This window comes from Nelumbo lutea, chromosome 2 (assembly GCF_056320005.1).
Source record: "Nelumbo lutea isolate HS-2025 chromosome 2, American lotus-T2T, whole genome shotgun sequence".
Taxonomy (NCBI): domain Eukaryota; kingdom Viridiplantae; phylum Streptophyta; class Magnoliopsida; order Proteales; family Nelumbonaceae; genus Nelumbo; species Nelumbo lutea.
Window position 1 is genome coordinate 48,872,736 of NC_142685.1, and position 20,690 is coordinate 48,893,425.

Consider the following 20,690-nt stretch of genomic DNA (forward strand, 5'->3'; position numbering starts at 1 on the left):
GAAGTGTTATCTTTATTGAACTAGTGAATGACCCCGTAATATTAAATTTAAATCAATAATGTTAAATTTATATTTATTAATATTTTAAATAATTATTACAAATTTAAGAATATATTTATTTTAAAAATAGTTTTTTAATATTTATTAGAATATGGATTGAAAGTCGTGGATAATCACTTTTACATTTTCTGCCTTTTTTTTAGAAAAGAATTGAGAATGGGTCGATGGTCACAATAAGTGCATTGCCTTTCTTTGAATCAGTGAAATTGATTGCAATTCCTTGCCCGACGGGCAGGGTTTCAAAACCCTGGGAAAACCAGATTCATGTTGTTTGCTATCAGGTTAGGCTATTAATGCGGAGCCCACTTGGGAAAGCCAGAAACCAGAAAACCTGCACTTCAACTCTTAATCTTCTTCTGCAACTGCTTTTCTTGGCAGAGAAATTGTACAATGGGATTCCCTACAAGTAAAAACTATGCAAGCATGGAAATCCAACCACACATTGGGAACATCTCTGATCTCCCCATGAATTTAACATACATATACGGTAGATATTCCCAATGACCGTATGTTAAGTGAGCAGAGTTTTTGTTTGCAGGAGATCTGAGCTCAGAAATTATACCAGTACCTCATACTAATTATTTGACACCCAGAAACGGCAGTCTATTATAAGCAATAGCAGAAGTTACTACAACAATAGTGACCTGTGTTGACTAATTACATAATAGATCCTCCAAAAGGAGGGAGGTAGTTCTCACAAGACTTGGATTTAAAGCCATAACCAAGGAGTAGTGCCTTCCACACTTTTGTCCCAGGAGAAGCAGCCCTTAGAACCATTTCTTCTAATAATTTTACCGCTTCACACATGAGCCCCCTCTCACAGAATAAATAGATCATCTCATCAAAAGTTGAAGAACTAGGAAGAAACCCCCTGTCCAGCATCTCTTTCAATAATCCATACGCTTTCACCACTTCACCTTTGTGAACAAATCCATCAATAAAAATCCTATAGGTGTGCAAATTGCCTTGAACTCCCTTCAGCCCCATCTTCTTCACAAGTTTTTCAGCTCCTGTCAAATCTCCAAGCTTGCAGAGAGCATCCAATAGTGTATTATAAGTAACGACATTAGGTTTGCACTCCAATTGTTCCATACAATCAAGCAACTTAAATCCTGCTTTAACATCATTCTGCTTACACAGACCATTTATATAAACATTGTAAGTATAAATATCAGGAACAAGACCCAGCACAAGCATCTCATCAAACAGCTCTTCTGCTTTCTGAAAGTCTTCAGCTGAGACAACCCCATCTATAACCATGGTGTAGCAAATGGTATCAGGTTTCATTCCGTTAATTTTCATTTGATTTAACAAATTCAAAGCATCCATTCCCCTGTCCTCCTTAACCAAGAACCTTATCACATTGGCATAATCCACTCTATTTGGGACAAATCCTGCCTTACGCATTTCTTCCAAGAAATCCAGAACCTCAACATGGGTGAAATCCCCACATTTGCACATCGACAAGAGTATCAGAGAATACAATTCTACATTAGGACTATATCCACACTGAGGGATAAGATTCAACATCTCAATTGCATAACCAACCTTATTTATCTTACAAAGTGAAGTAATTAAAATCTTAAAGCTGGACTCCTCAAGCCGAATATTCATTGCTTGAGTCCTCAATAGAACTTGTTCAACCATTTGGAGTCCTTCTCTTTTCTTGCAAAGAACTAAAAGCAATGCATTGAGGGAGTACACAGAGGGGACACACCTGAAATTTGGGATTCTAAAGAAGATATCAGCAGCATCCTGAAGCATATTTGCAGCACCATAGATTCGAATGAGATCAATGAAGATTTGCTCAGGTGGTTCAAATTTCTCAACTTTCTCAAGGCGATCAAGGACTGGAGGTAGTTTATCAAACTGTGAATTAATGGTCATGGCCTTGATGATGAATGAGTAGGCAAAAGGGGTGGGTTCACAACAGTAGCTGCTAAAGGAATTGATGAGAGCAGAGAGTAAATAAGGTTCGCTAACATTTTCTTGTTGGGGTTGGGGTGTTAATGCTGCTGCCTGCTTTAGCATCTCGATTGCTTGTTGTTCATTGAAGGTCTCTTGCCATTTGCCTTTGTAGGCCACTGAACGAGGCCATCTTCTCTTTCTTCTCATAAGACTACTGCAGCTGTTGCTTATTTTCATCGCAGGTATGTTGTTGACACTCCCACTTCAAATCATTACCAGAGTCAAATTAAGCAGCTTGCTGCACGGAACAACAGAATGGTCATTATCATGAATTGCTAGTAATAAAAGGTCATTTATTTTATAGGGAAATTTCAGCCATGTACCCTTTCCTTGTATTCTGCTACATTGAAGCATTTAGAGTGGGGCCATAGGGGTAGCAGGTTGGGTTTGGTTATAAGCTTCAGTCCAAACCAATCCACCAACCCAAACCCGGCAAACCCATTAATCTTTTAATTCATTAAATAAAACATAAATGAATAGCAGAAAAATAACATAAACTGCAGAAATTACAAAAAAAAACATAAATTGCAGAAAAAATACAAATAAAAATTATAGAAAAACAGAGAAGTGCAGAAAAATAGCAGAAATTACAGGAAATATAAAATTACAAAAGTTACAGAAAATACAATAGAAATTATGGAAAACAAAAGATATGAAGAAAAATACCAGAAATTACAGAAAAACATGGAAAAAAGCAGAAATTATAGAAACTGGCCCCTTCTATATGCTATGATTAACACAATTCACTTAACCATCCAGTTGCCGATAACATCAAAGCTGTGCATCATCAAAATATAGTTTCTTCAACACCAAGAAGAAACAGTTTTTTTTTCTCCTCTTTCCTAAGCCCTGAAGGTTTCTTGCTTCAAAGATAACAATCAGAAGCAATAACATAATTAAATACAGCATTTTCACTAATGATGTAACATATTAAAAGCAATAACATAATATCTTTGAAATACAAAAACAGATATACCAAAGAACAAACAGTTGAAAGGACCAGTCTCCCTTTTTTAGAAGATCAAAAATCAACTCAAATAACTTGTTGAAAGCTTGAAGGGAAAAAAAATCAAATGGTTGGGATCAACATCGAGTAATGGCTTTGATTGACGCCTTTGAGGACCCCCTTACCCCCTTGGAAAATGAAACATCATGTCATCATTAAGAACCTAAGAAATCCATATGAAAATCTAGGATACATGCAAGGAGTTTTGATGATGGTAAAGGGACAAATGTGCCAAAAACAGATAGCCTACAACTATGAGTCTCCCACACCTCCAAGTAGACCACATTGGTTATATATTCTAAACCATCCATTCTTACCACCACCACCAGGTATCACAACTATCCAGAATGAATCTACCCTTTCATTAACTAGAAAATTTTGAAACATTGAGTCAAATCAATGCCGGTTGAAACTCGCCCTTTCCCATCCAGAGATTAATTTTCTATAATTTTGTTATTTGTTTTCTCTTTGCAATTTTAGTTTTCCCTCAAACATTATAATAACAATTAGATAAAATTTCATGAACAATGCTAAATTTTAAAACATACGAACACTAACTTGAGATCACAGAGGGCACCCCACATGCACATCTCACCGTGCATTGGGAACATCTCCTGTACTTATCATGGGGAGATGTTCCCAATACACGGGTGGGAGGTGCTGTGGGGCACCGATCTGATCTCCACTAAGACTGAAAGGTCAATCTCTGACAGTTAGTGGTCACAGCTACATGCCACACACTTCCCAGTCATGAAATCTGTACAGTACCATATCATAATCATGGCGTGAACTCCTTTGTGGTCAGAAAAATAAACAATATTGACACAATTAATTGTTATGTTATACTCAGGTCTAGACTCAGGATCTTTCTGAGATAAAACCTTCTCGTTACTTGCACATGCCCTTTAGAACATCATGCATTTTGGAGAGGTTCCAAGCTAATATGGAGGTATAGTTAAGGTTGTGTTTGGTTTGATAGGAAAAAAAATCTGCTTTTAGCGGGTAAGAAAAGATATCCACATAGAAACTACTGTAGTTCTAAGACTGATACAGCATTATAGGTTCTAAGTTCTAAACTTCTAACTGCATAATCTGATTGAGACATCAAACAATAATTCACTGCAAGAAGCAAAACCATTCAAGAGGGGAAGGTAATAGCAGATTCGTAGAAGTTAGAAAGACTTGCATAATATGGATAGATTACTCTAGCAACAATTTGTAACAGTTGAACTGCAAACATTCCAAATACCAATTGAGAAAAGAGACTGGGTGAGCACTGGATGCAGAGGTTTACTGACTGATTCCTGATTTGTCTTTCACTTCAATTGGCAAGCAATTCGTTCAAACGACCAGCCCATATTTCCATCAGAATCTTATTAATTCATAAATGTATCTTCTGATACTTTATACACAGAAAATCAATGACAAATATAGCAGAAATCTAACCAACCTTTGGTGTAGACTTTGCAGGAAACCAATGTCTAAAGTCAAGTAACAATTGCAAAGATAAACACAGATGAAGAGAAAAGAGCATGTGTTGTAGCTCCGGTTTGCTTTGATTTTGTGCAAAGATAAACCCAAGACTGGTTTGTGTTGCAAAGGTAAACCTCAGAAAATCAAGGTTATAGTCAACTAACAATTGCAGGAAACCAAATCAGACCATACCAACTCTGGTTTGAATTTTAACACATTTGGATCACAACTGCTGAATTCGTGCTGGTTAGGGTTTGGATTAGGCTTATTTAAATAAGAGGGATAGAATAAGAAAAAGAGAGAAGTACATGCAAGAGAGAGCAATAGACTCTGATAGCCTGATAGCCGCTATCTTCAACCTCGGATTAGGGTTAGAATGGTGAACCAGTGAAGAACAAACAAGCTAGAGAAGTGGGAGCTCCGGAAAGGGAAGAGAGAAGAAGAAAATTGAAATGTGAAATAATTTGTTAATGGATACCCGTTTGATAACCCATTTCCAACCCACCCAATCCGTTATGTGACTCTTTGACCCCATCTAAAAAACCCAATCCGTTATGGGTGTGTTGGGTTGAAAATTGCCAAATCTACTTGAAGACTTGAAGTGTTCAACAAGAAGAAAGATTGGAGTGATAAGGTGAAAGTCGATTCATCGTTCGGAGAATATAAAATATTAGGCCCTATTTGGCATCAAATCTGAAAATTTTCATTCTTAGAATCCTTCCAGAAAAGAATGGATTCTAAGAATTTTCATCCAGAGAATTTGCAGGTGTGTTTGGTGTTTGGCACAGTCATCTGATTCTTGTTTCTTAGAATCAAAATCATATTTGGCATCACCCTATTTCCTCATATCAATTCTCTAGATGAGTGATACAGACGAGATAGGCACTACCTAGCAATATGAATGTCATGCTTTCAGCCTATGAGCAAACATTTTTTTTTTTATAGTTAATATAAGACTCCATATAAATAAGTTGTTAAACAAAGAGATAAATAACTATCAACAATGCATATATAAATAAGCTGATAAAACAATGAGATAAATAACTATGAGCAAACAATCAGGAAAGTCAGATTTCTATTATTATCTAAGTATGTAAATGACAATGTTTGATATAATGGCTTCAAACATTAACGGCCATAGTTTAGTCTTTTCCTTGTATAAGAAATGTGTAATGAACTTGTAAAAAGCATGGAATGTAGTGGTAAAGGGAGACTCAATCACTGATGAAGGATAGCTCCAACAGAACAGTCATGATTCATGGCAATGAGAAATATGGCTAGAGTGCTGAGAGTTTTATGTAAATCAATCCATATATAATTAGTTTTATTAAAATGCAGTATACCTTATAATTTGGGTGTCAATTTTCACCACCCAAATGACTTCTTCTTTATTTTCTTTTTTCGGAATAGAGCAATTCCTCTTTATATTTCAAAGGTCAACCATACAAGTTAAATGAAATGAATATTTGATGTGCAGTCCAAATTAAACAATGACAATTTGGAGCAGAGAATAGCATATCTGCAAAATCAAACTGAAAAACAAATAACATATTGATAACACTTGTTGGTGCTCAGTGAATGCCACTCCTTGTTAAATTAAAGCAAACTACAAAACAAACTAAAAATAACATAGTGATGCTTAAAATATATTTGAATACATTAAAAAACAAACAAAATTCATTGTTGGTGACGCATGGAGCAAGCAAATCTGAGATGAGATGGTGTTAACACATGCAAATAACATGAACAAGAAAATGAAAAACACAAACAATAAAATAAATGGGAAACTCAAATTAGAAAAAAGGTTTTGGGGCTTTCGAACGCCAAATTGTTATGTGCCTTAGGAGAACTCACCCCTAAAAGCTAGCTGTTAGAGGGAGGGAACCCAAGCACATATATACCCCACAACAGCATCCCATACCAAGGATTAAAGTATTGGTATCGGGTATCGTATCGGGTCACTCGGATGCGGATACACTTTGGAAACGCATGGATACGGACGAAAAAATATGGATATGCCAAAAAATGCATATAAATTCTATAAACATATTAATAACATTATTTTTAAGATCAAAATAGCTATAATTAATGTATAGATACATAGAAAATGTATAATCTAAAGGTATATGTGAAGAAATATACTACAATTAATATAGTGGGATGCATAGAAATCATAAACTTTTATTGATATTGTATCAACCAAGAATCCCATAACATAATATATATATATATATTATTTTTTAAATTAATACATGCACTGAGCTATTATTATGTTATTTTCTATTGAATTTCAAGGCACAAAACATATGCAACTATTATATGTGAATTATTATGTTGATTATTTTCTATTTCACTATTTTTAATTTTTAATATTAACTGCAAATCAACTAAAAATTAATTCTCAAATGCTTAGTTAACAATATTTTTATTTTTGTAAACAATAAACACGTTACTATAAAATGTAATTAAAATATAAATTAAAAATTTATAATAACATATAATATTAACCTAAAATATATCAAATATATTAAATTTTCTAAGATACACATCATACACAAATTCACAATTTTTAACTACTAAAATAATTATTCCATTATTATATTTTTATTTCCATAAATTTTGAGATAAAAAATCATTTTTTGATATAAATGTAGATTAACGGATTTGACAAATTCAATTTATATTATATTCTCAAGGTTTTTGTAAATAATATTTTTATTTTTACAAATAATATATATACTTTTATTTATTCAAATTAAAATATTAATTAATAATTTATAAGATTTTAAGTTACATCTCATGTTCAAATTTATAAATATTAAGTACTAAAATAATTATTCTATTATTAATATCTTTTTCGTATAAATTTCTTGAGATTAAGCAAATTTTTGATATAAATGTGGATTTAAGAAATTATTTATTCTATTAGTTTATAAAATATTGGTTTTGAATATTATTATTATTTTTATTTTGCTGGAATCGTTAAACAAAAATGTAACTTTTTTGCATTACATGTGGACACTAGAATAGAAAGAAATTATTTTATTTTATTAAGCTTCATAAGATGAAAAGCGGCTTAATGGTTCAAGTGCGCGTTTAAGGCTTTGGCACGGAAAGGTTTGTGTTTGATTCATGCCAGGCGTAACTTTTTGGATACATCACGATACAAACCGATACAATGGTGTATCGCTCCGATACACACGATTCAGAGGATATGGGTTTATTGGTAGCATATCCCGTATCCCCTCTGGCCGATACCATACCATACGCCCTGTACTGTACTGAACTTATCGTATCGATATTTAATCCTTGTCCCATATTACCTATGGCATACCTCCCATTAACATCCCATCTTACTAATACGGGACAAATGGATCGTAACATTCCACCACGCTCCGCAGTCCATTAGCATCCCATTGAACCCAATCACATATATACCCCACCACCACTCTAACACCATTCAACCCAATCACATATATGCCCCACAACAGCATCCCATACTACCTATGTGGATACCTCACATTAGCATCCCATACATAATATGGGACAAATGGATCGTAACACAAATCAATTCATTGTGAAACTCAAACAAACAGGAAAAATGCCAATCAATGAGAAATTCAATAACAGTCTTTTTTCGGTAAAACATACAAAAAATTCAAACAAAAATGCAACAAACAAGATAAGGATTTTGGGGGTTTTGGAACGAGATTGGGGTTTGAAACGCCAAAAGTCTCATGAAGAGGTTCTTACCAGGGAACAAAACTGCTATAAACACGAAAAAGTGATTACAATGGTGAGGTTCTTACCTGGGTTGTATCACAAGAATCGATTTGGGTTCTCCGCACAGTATACTCCATAATCGATTTGGGTCTCCACAATCTCAGCCGAGATGGGCATGGATGGAATCTTTGGGAATCTTCACCTCTCCGTCCTCAAAAGCCAGCTTTTCCCTTCCTTCAACACCGAACCAACCAAGCGTCAAGGGGTCACCCGACCATTTCATCGCTGTCTGTCTCTCCACCGTTTCATCACCGTCCAGCAACTGATAGAGCTTTTTAGTGGCTGTCGAATCGACGAATCGTATGCCTCAGGCACCCGAAGTGGAGTCTTAGAGTGGGAGGAAGAAGACGACCTGCGAATTATTGAAATGCCCCCTCTTTCACGTGCGTGTTGTTATCTAACACGTGTTTGTTATTTTATTGGGAAAATTCACCCTGTATTTTGGCTCGACTGATAATTTAATCCCAACTTTAAGATGCGACATCCGTTAATCAGTCGTTAATCAGTCGTTAAATGACATTTGAAAAGTCAAAAATATCTTAAGAATATCATCTAATTCTTTTTATCAATCATTCAAATTATGACAACAAACTGAATAATTGCTTAGAAGAATATAGAATTTGGGACTGATCATTTTATTGTCAATGTTTAGATGATTGATAAAGAGAATTAGATGGCATTCTTAAAGCATTTTTTTACTTTTTCAATGCCATTTAACGATCGAGTAACGGATTGGTTAACAATAGGTACTAAATTGTCACATTTTGAAAGCTTGAGTATTGAATTATCACATTTGAAAGTTCAGGTATTAAATTGTCGCATTTTAAAATTTGAGGACCAAATTGTCACTCAAGCCAAAGTTTATGGAATTTTCCCTTTTTTATTTTTTTTTAAGATAAAACTATTGTATTAAATAACTAAATATTTACAAAGCATTCACCCTCGAAGTCCCAAAAAAATAGTCATACATAAAAAATTACTATAGGTTGGTACATTATAAGTTCAATGGACAAAATGAAACTTAGCATTGTAAAATTTGTAACTAAATTCACAAACATTTGTAAAGTTTGCGAATTTAAAGGTATAAATTGGGATATGCCGCCCATGGCCTGACACGATTTTGCATCGACTCAAAATGGCATGGTACGACGGCATGACAAATGACTTTACAATAATCAAAATACCCCTTCCAACAACTAAAAAATGATTAGTTTTTAGGGTATTTTGAGCAATTGAATTATTTTCAATTCTTAAATAGACCTATTCTCCACCATTCTCATTACACCAATTCAGCAATTCTCTTCTCATACACTCTCATACTCTCAATACTCTCTCTACTCTCCAATTCTCTAGTCTCGACTTTTTTCATGTTTCTAAAAGAATAAGGCTTACTCAAGTATCTAAAGTTAGCAATTTGGGAGGCTTGTAGGCTTTGACCATTGAAATCGAGTTGATATTCTGAACGAGTAATCCGGGTGAGTACAATTAAATTAATTTTTATTTTTTTAATTAAAAAATGGTCAGCTCCTCTTGAAACTAATTCTCCAGTATGTTCAATGTTGGCAGTGTTCAATCGCAACACGATAGTGTTAACATTGATATGAATGCTATTGAAATTGTCGAAGTTCCCACCCCCTACTACTTGTACTACTATTGGTGTTGGGGGTAAGAAATATAAGGGAACTAAATTAACTAGTCCGGTTTGAAAATTGAGGTTGGGGGGAAGGGAAAAAGGGCTATTTGCCAAAAATGTAGGAGTGACAATAGCTATTGTAGCAAGAGTGGTATTAGCCACTTGGGCAGACATTTGCTCAGCCATGAGAAACAAGAAGAAGAATAAGGGAAAGAAAAAAATCCCAAACACAAATTGGGAGGGGATTTTGGTACTTTTAAATATTTACAAGAAAAATGAGGCATGAGTTGGCATAATATATTGTATATGCTGAACAACCATTTTTATTAGTTTAAGATAGTAAATTTAAAATATTTTTACATGAATCTGTAAATCCTCAATTTTAAAAAGTTTATAGAAATACTATTAGAGTAGATACTTTGAAAGTTTTCTATTCATATAAACAAAATTTAATTTCTATTTTTATCAAATCTTAACTCTAGAGTTGCAATTGCTTCTGATATTTGGACCTTTAAATTTGATATAAGTTATATTTGTGTTATCGGTTATTTTATTGATGAAACTGAACTTTACAAAAAAGAATTTTAAGTTTTACTAAGCTTGAATGGCTATATACTGGCCCAACTATTGCTGCAAGTATTTTAAATACTTTACATGTTTATAGAATTGAAAATAAACCTTTTTCTATTAGTTTTGATAATGTTAGTAATAATGATTTGACGATAAATATTTTAAAATCTCAATTAAAACCATATTTAAATGGTAAATTATTTCATATTAGATGTGCATGTTACATTTTAAATTTATGTATTCAAGATGCTTTAAATTTTATTTCTAAAATTAGGAATTGTATTATATATATTAAAAGTTCTAGAGTAAGAAAACAAGTATTTAAATATTTATGCCATAATTATGGTTTAAAATATAAACATTTTTAGAAAGTTGTATTCCCTATAAACAAATTCTTACTTATTTTTATAATGCAAAAATGTCACAAGATATTATTTTTTATGAAGATTGAGAAATATGGTATAGATATTGTACTTGAATCATATTGTGAAAATATGAATGTTGAAGTTGGAAATCAAAACGAAAATATTAATAATTTATTATTTGAAACGTATAGCTTATATGAATCTCATATAGTAGGGCATAAAAAATCTACAAGTTGTACTGGTGTATCTTCCAATTTTGAAACAACTAATTCCAATACTACAAAAGATAGAGTTCAATCTTTAATAAGTAGGAGGCAGAAATCTGCTGTTACTTCATCAACAAATTCATTTGCTAAACTTAATTTTTATTTATAAACAATTTTTTTTTTCTATTTAAGTGATTCATTCAACTCAAAAGAAATGAATAATTTTGATATTTTAGCTTGGTGGAGTGGACAAGAAAAAAAAACCACTACCATGGCACGTAATTTACTCTCTGATGTCTACATTTCCATCGAAGTCTTGTTTTACTGCAAGTACTAAGGTGCTGGATGATAAGAGAAGCTGCATGAATGATAAAAGTTTGGAGATGTGCATTTGTTTCAAAGATTGGCTAGATGTTGACGATAGATTACAAGACAAAGGAGGGCATGACACTGCACTTGATGATTCACATGACGCCGATGATCAAAATCAAAATGGAGATGGAAGTGGAACTTGAAGAAAAATGATAAAGACAATGGCCTGCAGCCCACTCGGCCCATGCCCGCGGCCCGACATAGGCTCACATGGTCTTGGGGCATGGGTCGTGTTAGGATGATCCCCCAACTTATCCCAAGAGAGGGAAGCACGGCCCAGTTCAGCTTGCGTGCCAGCATGGTATGGCTCAATTTACACCTCTAATAGTGAGAATTTCTCATCTGTGTGATATTTTTCATTTCTTGGGAGTGGGCATTCGGATGAGAAATTCCATTCAAAAAAGGATGGATTCTGAAGAGATGTCAAACCCAAACACGATACTCCAAAAAATCATAAGAATCCCCAAAAATGATTCTCTAGCACAGGGCCTTAAATACCAGTTTGTTAGTCATCAATGATCCCACACCGCCTAAACCTTTTGAGTTAAAACTAAAAAATATGGTTTAGTCGAAGACAACAAAAACACAATCTGGCCAGGCCAGGGCAGGCCTCTATATTAATAGAACACGTTCAATCTTGAATTCGGGCCTAGTTTAGATCTTTGAGCTTGAACATGAAGTCCATCTTTGAAAATTGGATAAAATAACATCAAAACCCAAAAATACTCAAATATATCATTGTTATTTGAGAAAAAGAGAAGAGGAATAAAACAAAAATGCATATTTATATATATATATATATATATTATTATGTAAAATATTATCTGGTTGGACTTTCTCAATCATGTTCAAGCCTAACAAAGAATGGACCGAGTTACTTGGGCTATGAACAGGTTTGGTTTCAAGTTATAGAACTTCGGTTGTAGGTTTCTTTTATTTTGTATATCCTTATTTTTTTGATAGCTAAATTATTTTTAGTATAACAACGATAGGGAAATATAGATATTTACATCTAGTATCCTGGATGGATAACTGTGAAAATTGAAGAGTTCCTCACTCAAGAATTTTGGCCTTTTTGGGCCACTGTATGAGCTGGCTTGTTAAACTTAATAGAAACTAATAGGCACAAAAGATTAGAGCAAAGTTTTGGTCTTTTGTGAAAGGCACAGGCGCAATGACGCCTTGTTCTCCAGCACTTGAATCACCACGACTTGAAGAGAATCGGGATGCAAAAGACACGCCCTGGTATATAGCCCAAAGTTGAGCTTCCTCTACTGATCCACACTAGCTACTTCTTCCACCAACAATCCCTAAACAGGAGAGAGATGAGGTAAGACAGATTACTCCAAAAGTACAAGAATTTTCATTTAACAGGCCCCCATCTGTAAATATAATGATATTGGTTTGGGGTTTTACTACCAACGAGAATTTCTGTTGGGGCACCTCTAGAGGAGGCATATTTTCAGACAAAGATATGGACCGTATTAGGTTTTTTATTCTCATGATAATCCAATTAATTGGAATGTTGTTTCCTTTTGAAGTGTTGTTCATTACGAGCAAACCAAATATAATAGAGAGCCAATGCATACCAACTTAAAATTAAAGAACATTCATTATTGTCCGTTATCTAATCAATAATGTAACAAACACAATAGACCCACACGTCCTAGAATAAGGAATGCAATGAGATGTTCCAAGGAGCTGTGAAGAGGATTGCTTTGGCAAACAAGCAGTGGGAGAGAAGATGGTTTAGAGATTCTATTTCTTGATTACACAAGCCACATTGGGCATCTCGTGGATCAAGAAATAGTTTCTCCTTGACTGGAAAACAATTGTTTAGCACCCTCCACATGAAAAGTTGGAACCTTGTTGGTATTGGAAATTTCCAGATCTAGAAAAACATTTCCCATGCTGGTCAGAGATGGGGGGTGCACAGAGGAAGATAAGTGTTTATATGCCTGCTTGGTAATGAACTTTCCCGAGGAGTGACTTGTCCAAATCTAGGGTGGGTTCACCTCTTGGGGGTAGATAGGGGTTCCCAAGATGAGAGTGACTATTTGGCCGAGAAAATAGTGGCGAATAATGGGGATGTTCTAGCTGCCGTTGGAAATCAAATCAGAAAATTTTGATTGTTGGAGCTCCAGCGGCAAAGGTTGAGGAATCATTTGGAAATTTAAACCTAATGGGTCCAAGGGGATTGGCTGATATAGATATTGACATCCGTATGGACAACATATCCAACCTTATGGAAGAGGTCTTGGAGGAGAGGAGCTACTATCTTCCATGGGGGGGAGCCCGAAGTTTTGATCAATGAGGGGAAACATTAGGTTTGAGGTATTTGGATTTCCACATATGAGCTTAAAGAGAATCTTGCTTTGCCAGAAACCTCCACACTAGCTTTTTCAGAAGTACTAAGTTGTTATTTTTCAGGACCCTAAAACCTAAGCCCCCTAACTTTTAGGATGTGAAAGCTTGACCCAAGCACACTAGCGGAAGGGGTGGGGGTTTGCTTCCAATTTACCCCACGGAAGTTTCTAATGGTTTTCTCTATTTGATTGACAGTTTTACGGGGCTACTTCACTACTTGCATAGAATGAATCGGGATAGAATGCAGAGCAGATTGAATGAAAAAAAAAAAAAAAAAATTCCCGCCTTCCATTTATTTAGGCAGGAGATGTTGTTCATGACGTATTGGAGATCCAAGTGTTTGTTTCTGGACCATACATAGGAACCCTAAGGTACTTCAATTTAGAGTTCAAACTTTTTATCTAGAGTTGACGAGGATGGATATTGATGGAGGGCGATTTGACCCGACCTCTTGATTAGGTGACACGTGAACATGATTCAGCGTAAGCGACAGCTCAGCATGATAGATTGACTACAACTTGGCATAACGAGCTCGCTAAAACCCATCCTAAGAGCTCGCTACAAGGCAGCTTGTTACGAGGCAGCTCGCTACCAGACAGTTTGCTATCAAGTAGCTCGCTATTGAGCAATCCGAGGGTTTCGGGAAGCTTCTTATCTGACAAGACCGTGCCCATCAGACTACTCCCACGTCCCTTGTCTGACGGCGCAGCACCTGCCAATCCAAAGGATTGCGCCCACGTTTCTCATTAGGTGGCGTCGTGCCTGTCAGCTCCAAAAAAATGTCTCTCGACTGACAGGGCCATACCCTGTGACGATTACCTGCGCTCACCTGCTTAGCCCTGGCAAATAACGGCTACGACAGAGATTTAGAGGCGGTTACACCCGATTTGACAAGGCATTAATATATAAGGGCTTCAACCCCCAAAGAAAAGGGTAATTGAAAATTGCGCATCTTCACTCTTAGCATTAATTTCTTCGCAACTCTCTCAATTCTACGTCGAGTTCTAACTTAAGCATCAGAGTGTTCCCGCCGGGCGAGTTCCCCGGGAATCCTTCACCTTCTTCTTTGCAGATACCACGTCCAACGCCAGATAGGAATATAGCCCCTGCTAGGTAGAAGTAACCAGATCATGCTCCATCTGATATTTTTATTGCAAAACACCCTAAATTTATCAAAATTGATACATTGGCCCGAAAGGTTCTGAAAATGATTAAGGACATCTTTCAAATTTGCTATTTCGTCCCTATGAGCTCTGATGAAAAGAATTACATCATCAATAAAATATATATATGGCAGATACTTGGAGTTGTTGGAGCTATTTGGATTCATTGAATCTTATTCTCCTTTTCAACTTGATATATGAATCTAGAGAGACCCTCCACATCTAATATGTACAGGTAAGGAAATAGAGAATTCCCTTGTTTGAGGCCCGTAGAAGGTTGGAAGTGTTCTTCTATTGTGCTATTAATGAGAGTTGAGAAGGACACAGTAAAAATACACTCTTTTATTAGGCCTTGGACATGACTTGGGAAAGGACATTTCTTGGGATTTTAGAAAGTTGAACATTTCTTGGGAAAGGATAATGTTATCAAATATGTGTTTGCCTGGAACAAATGCAGCTTGGGTGAGGCCTATACACTTGTCCAATAGTACCATGACAGTTCGCGATGATTTTGGCTGGGATTTTGTATAACTACAAAGGCTAATGGGATGGTAGTCTTGGACTTTGGAACAGTCCAACTTTTTGGGTAAGAGATAAATATAAGTATGGTTTACCCTGTGGAGCAGTCTCTTGTTAAAAAAAAAAAATCCTAAACAAACAGAAGAATATGGTTCTTCATTGTCTCCTAGAATTCCTTATAGACAAGAGATGGCAAACCGTCCGGGCCTGGGGATTTGAGGCTCTTTATGCTAAAAAGTGCTTGTTTAACTTCTTCCTCGGATGGGGCTATTAAAATAGCTCCATTGTCAGAATATAAGATGATTTGGGGCAACAATTGATTCAAAGAGGACAAGTCTACATTAGTTTGAGTGTTAAAGAGGTCAGAGAAATAATGAATGAATCCTTGATCTATTTCCGAATGTTCTGAAACGAGTCATTGAATTTGGCCAAGGTAGGTCATGTCCTTTGATCTCTTGGGCTTGTTAGTGGTTTTTTACAGCCTCATTTCATTATTTTTTTTGAAGGATCAATTGAAAATTTTCATTAAATTGTAAAAGAGATAGAATACAAGTCATTTGGTTGTTGAGCTGACAAATCAAACAAAGTTACACCACTCAAACTGAAAATAAATCTTCACTACAGGGACGCAACTCAAGAGTACTCCAAAAGTTTTCTAACAAATCTGCTTTGTTCACTCTATCGAACTTTGGAACAAGGTTCAAAATACCTATTTAGGTCAATACGTTTGTAGAAACATATCATGCATATCAATACCTTAAACTTTGCACCTAATTAATATTACTTCCGAATGCAATTAGTATTCCTTGATCACTACACCATTTCCAGGTTATAGTTGAATTGGATGCTTTACATAACACCAATAGGGAACTAGAGTCTAGAGGGATAATGTGATAATTTTGATCATTTTGAATTAAGTAGATCTTCTAGCACTGTTAGAAAATTGAAAGGCGATACTGTGGAAGATCGAGGTGGTGCTTATTGTTCGCTTATTGAGGTGCTTTCCAACATTGAACAAATATTATTAATGTATCTTCTTTAGCAAAAAAGGGGAAAAATAAAACAATGAGCAAGTATTGTGACTTTTGTCCCATGTGTGTTTCCCTTCCATAAGTTTCCATCCTACCTCTCAGTGGATGGAACCACATGTACATGCGTGAAACCTGTAGGCAGGTTGATAATAATGGGTCGGCTTTAGATATGGATTAAGGGTGATTATCACTAGTCTAACCCACAAAACAAAATTGACTTGTCGAATTCCTTCCCTACAAAACTCTGCATGCATATTGAAAGTATTGGCATCTATCTGCACATGCATTGGGAATATCTCCCACATGTGTGTTAAATTCATAGCGACTCCCAATGTGCAGGCTAGTGCTTTCAGGGAGACTACAAAGTTTTTGTAAAGTACCATTTGGCTGTTGGGCTTAGATAGAGACACGTTTATAAAGACCATATCCAAGATTAGCAACGACCTGATTAAACAACAACACAAGCGTGAGATGGGGCCTGCCAATCCTGATATTATAGCAAGGAAAAATGGCGTGCACATATCTTTGTCACCTTATTAATTATCATAGCACAAAGTAAATAATGTATGGAACCATGAATAAGAGAAAACGAGTTAAGAACAACCACCATTGCAACTTAAAATGCAGTCCTAAGACGTTCCAGTTTTCTATTCACTCAGACAACACTCACTGATATTGATGGTTATTTGTTGTTTAGTCAGCATGGGAACTCAACCACGACCAAATTCACTTCAAGAAAATGATTGGTTTTACATCATGATGTTTTCTTTTATGAGTTGGCTCATTATTTTGACAAATTGTATATATGAGTCATCATTGTTAGGCGGTAGATAGAAACATATTATAACCAGTAAATGTGCACGTGATTTATTTTGTGCATGACAATTGCAGATGATAATGATAGCAATTAAGTTTCCGGATGTCCTATAATTTTTTTTTTATATATATTTATGTCTATAAATATACTTAGTTTTGTTTAATTCTTATTTATTATACTTAGTTTTGTTTAATGTGATGGAGATGTGATATTAGAGATGTGTCTAATTTTTTTTCATAATTTTGTGTATTTTTATGTTTTCATCTTTTTTAATTTTTAGGGTAAATTGTTAAAACCCCCCCAAAGTTTGGTAATTGTAGTCACCTCCCCTGAACTTTTTGACACAATCCCAAGTAGACCACCTTTGTTAGAACCCTCTAATAAAAGGCACAAAAATGTCCAAAATATCCATGCAAATACTATTGAGATTGATTTCTACAAAAGAAGAAACAATACAAATATTATAAACAACAACAACAAAAAAAAGAGAACTTAAAGTTGCAACTTTACCTTTGAATGATTGATATGAAGGAAAAACTTGAAAAGTAAATCTATTTCTGAAAAAAAAAGGGTTTAGACTAGCCATTCATATGAGGAGAAAATTTTGAAAATGAACATTTTGGTTAAAAGTAATTATGTCGATATTTTGGACATTTTAATTTCATGCCTTTTTTTAGAGGATTCTAACAAAGGGGATCTATTTGCAAGTATGTTAGAAAGTTTAGGGGAGGTGATTGCAATTACCAAATTATAGGGGAATTTTCAACAATTTACCCTAGTTTTTATTGTTTAATTATGACATCAAGGGTTCACACCTTTGAGCCAAAAAATTGAACTGTTGACCCACCACCGAACAAGAAAACAATTTCATTTTTTGTCAGTTTTAAATTTTGAATTTTATTTCCATCATCGATAAAACAATTCTTTTTATCACACTTATTTTTCTTTAATATGGTAAAATAAAACATTAAAAATGTGGCCAAATGTTTGCTACGAAAATTATGTATTTTTGTATTTTTATCTATTTTAATTTTTAATTTTTAATTATGACATCAAGGATTAAAACATTTGATATTAGAGATGTTCCTATTTGATGTTTAATTTGTTATTTAATTTTTTTCATACTTATTTTTCTTTAATATGATTAATATAAAATATTAGAGATGCTCATAATTTCCTGAATGCAGAGAAGGGTTTGTGTCTATGGGCTAGTGAAATTGACCGAAATGAAATCTTTTTAGATGGAAGGGTAAATGTGGGTATTTTTTAGCTAAAATTTGGCAAGGTGGGGTTTTTGGGGATTCTGGGTTGATTAGTAGGGTCAGATTGGGTCAACTGGGCCCGAATCAGGCAAATCTGGAAAGGGCTTGATTCGACAGTTCTAGAGCCTCGGAATGGAATCTATGTTCAATGAAGGGGTAAATGAAGGTTTTTTGGATGAAATTTTACAAGTGGGTGTTTTGGGAGGTCCTGGGTCTGATGGTGGGGTTAGATCTAGTGGTTGAGGTGTAAGAAGGGGTCAATTAAGGTCATTGGATTGGTATCACACAGGTTTAACGGTGGATTTGAAGGCTATTGGGGTGAAATTTGAGCTTTCTTGGTTTTGGGGTGTTTTGGAGAGGTCGGAAGGGTCTGATAAGGGATTTGGTGTGAATTAGAGGTTTAAGTGGCAGACTGAACAAAAATCGGGTGCTAACACTTCTATTTTATATCAATGATTGAACTAGATAGTCAGATTTATTAATCTACTATTCAAATAAAATTTTGACTATATGTTTAAACTAAAACCTTTTTTTTTTTTTGCAAAAGACCATTTTCTTTGTGAACAATCAAATGACCCTGTTTGTTGAACTGATGACCTATTTGACTAAGCCAATAAGTTGAGGGTATACAAGGCATTAATTATCTTTCCTAGTCTCTTCATGTTACCCATTTTTATCATTAATAACAATAATTCTTATTTTCACACATGATTTTGTTTAATATAATAAATACATAATATTAACAATTACTAAATTCTTTATATATAAATTGTATAATATCTTTTGTATTTTTATTATTTAATTTATGATATCACAAGTTGACTTGTTTAACTAAAAAGGAAATGAGGAACGCCATTTTTTAGCAGTGTTTTTATCCCATAATCAAATCAATTGGATGGACTAGCTAATCCATTGCTTGATCAAAATTTTGGATCTATTTCCAAAAAGCTTACCCATAAAAACCATTGATTTAGTCAACATGATGACTTAGAATTAATTTAGTGTGGTTATATATGAGTTAAACATTAATTCTTTGTTTTCCTAATTTTTGTATTCATTTTTCATTATTAATAAAAATGTAAAAAAAATATGATGTGGAAAAGACAAGATACAAGAACACAGGCCACACTCACCCAGTAACACATTATGGACATCTTATGTACTTTATTTCACTAATATTTCCGATGTGTGACCGGATGAACATGACCAGTAATATATTGTGGTCAATACATCTGAGCAAAAATGTATGAATAGGGATCATAATATAGTAGACATGTTAGATAAACACAATAAGTGAGCACGTAATAGCTATGTGATACATGTTCTAGTTAATGTGTCTTTCATCCAAATATTTTTGTTTCATTAGACAAAAATTATCCATTATTTTATTATCTTTTTCCTGATCAATTGTAATTTGTAGGTTTTATGAGGTTGCTGTCTGTGTTATAAATATTAATAGGGTGGGTCATTATGAACTGCCTTTCTGCTATGTTTGTTCTGGCTTTAGCTAGTGTCCAAGTTGGAGTGACTAATGTCGGGTTTGATATGCAATTTTCCAAACCGATGCATTGTCAACATTCTAGAACTGTTTATTCGTCAATCGATCACTTGTATCCTAATGGCAACACCGCTTATGCAATGGACACCACAGGGTGCACGCCACAACAAATTAAAGCCAATAATGTTAGTTGAGACGACATTAGAGTGGAACTCCTCCATTCCTCCCCTTCCCCTCTCTCTGCATAATGGTCAAAAGCTCTATCTCTAAAACAAATAGAACTTGGATTAGGATGAGATAGCTATAGTGACTCTGCTTAAGGTATCTGTCAAATGCTCCAAGTGACCAAGTTCGATCCTAAACCGGGACAAGTGAACATTAGATAAGTCGATGTCCTCACAACACCCATCCATGTCTTTCTTTCTTTCTGTTTTGGTTATTGCTGAAAAAGCAGAGATGAAAGCTGTTGAAAAGGTTGTGAATTTGTGATGGAGTAAAATTCATCTTTTTATTAAATGGAAACTTAGATTCTTTGGCCAAAAGTTTAACTATATATGGCTTGGAAGGTGGTGGTCGTCTTTTAGAGAGAGAGAGGGA

General features: G+C 34.7%; 1 protein-coding gene across 2 annotated transcripts; it reads right to left on the reverse strand.

The window, feature by feature from the left end:
* Window positions 1–641: 641 nt before the first annotated feature.
* LOC148870507 (Pentatricopeptide repeat (PPR) superfamily protein) lies at window positions 642–8,679 on the reverse strand. 2 transcript variants are annotated; one of them, XM_088970508.1, is made up of 2 exons: window positions 8,317–8,679; window positions 642–2,266 (listed from the first exon to the last, which is right to left on the reverse strand). In XM_088970508.1, exon 2 carries the CDS (start codon window positions 2,203–2,205, stop codon window positions 718–720), a length of 1,488 nt encoding a protein of 495 aa, XP_088826634.1. In that variant the 5' UTR covers window positions 2,206–2,266; window positions 8,317–8,679; the 3' UTR covers window positions 642–717. The 2 variants fall into 2 exon arrangements, with proteins under 2 accessions (XP_088826634.1, XP_088826635.1); XM_088970509.1 differs by lacking the exon at window positions 8,317–8,679 and adding an exon at window positions 4,485–5,001.
* Window positions 8,680–20,690: the final 12,011 nt, after the last annotated feature.

Bases quoted from the DNA above. Each gene is read 5' to 3' on its own strand.
- LOC148870507 (XM_088970508.1), bottom strand. From the start codon at position 2,205: ATGAAAATAAGCAACAGCTGCAGTAGTCTTATGAGAAGAAAGAGAAGA.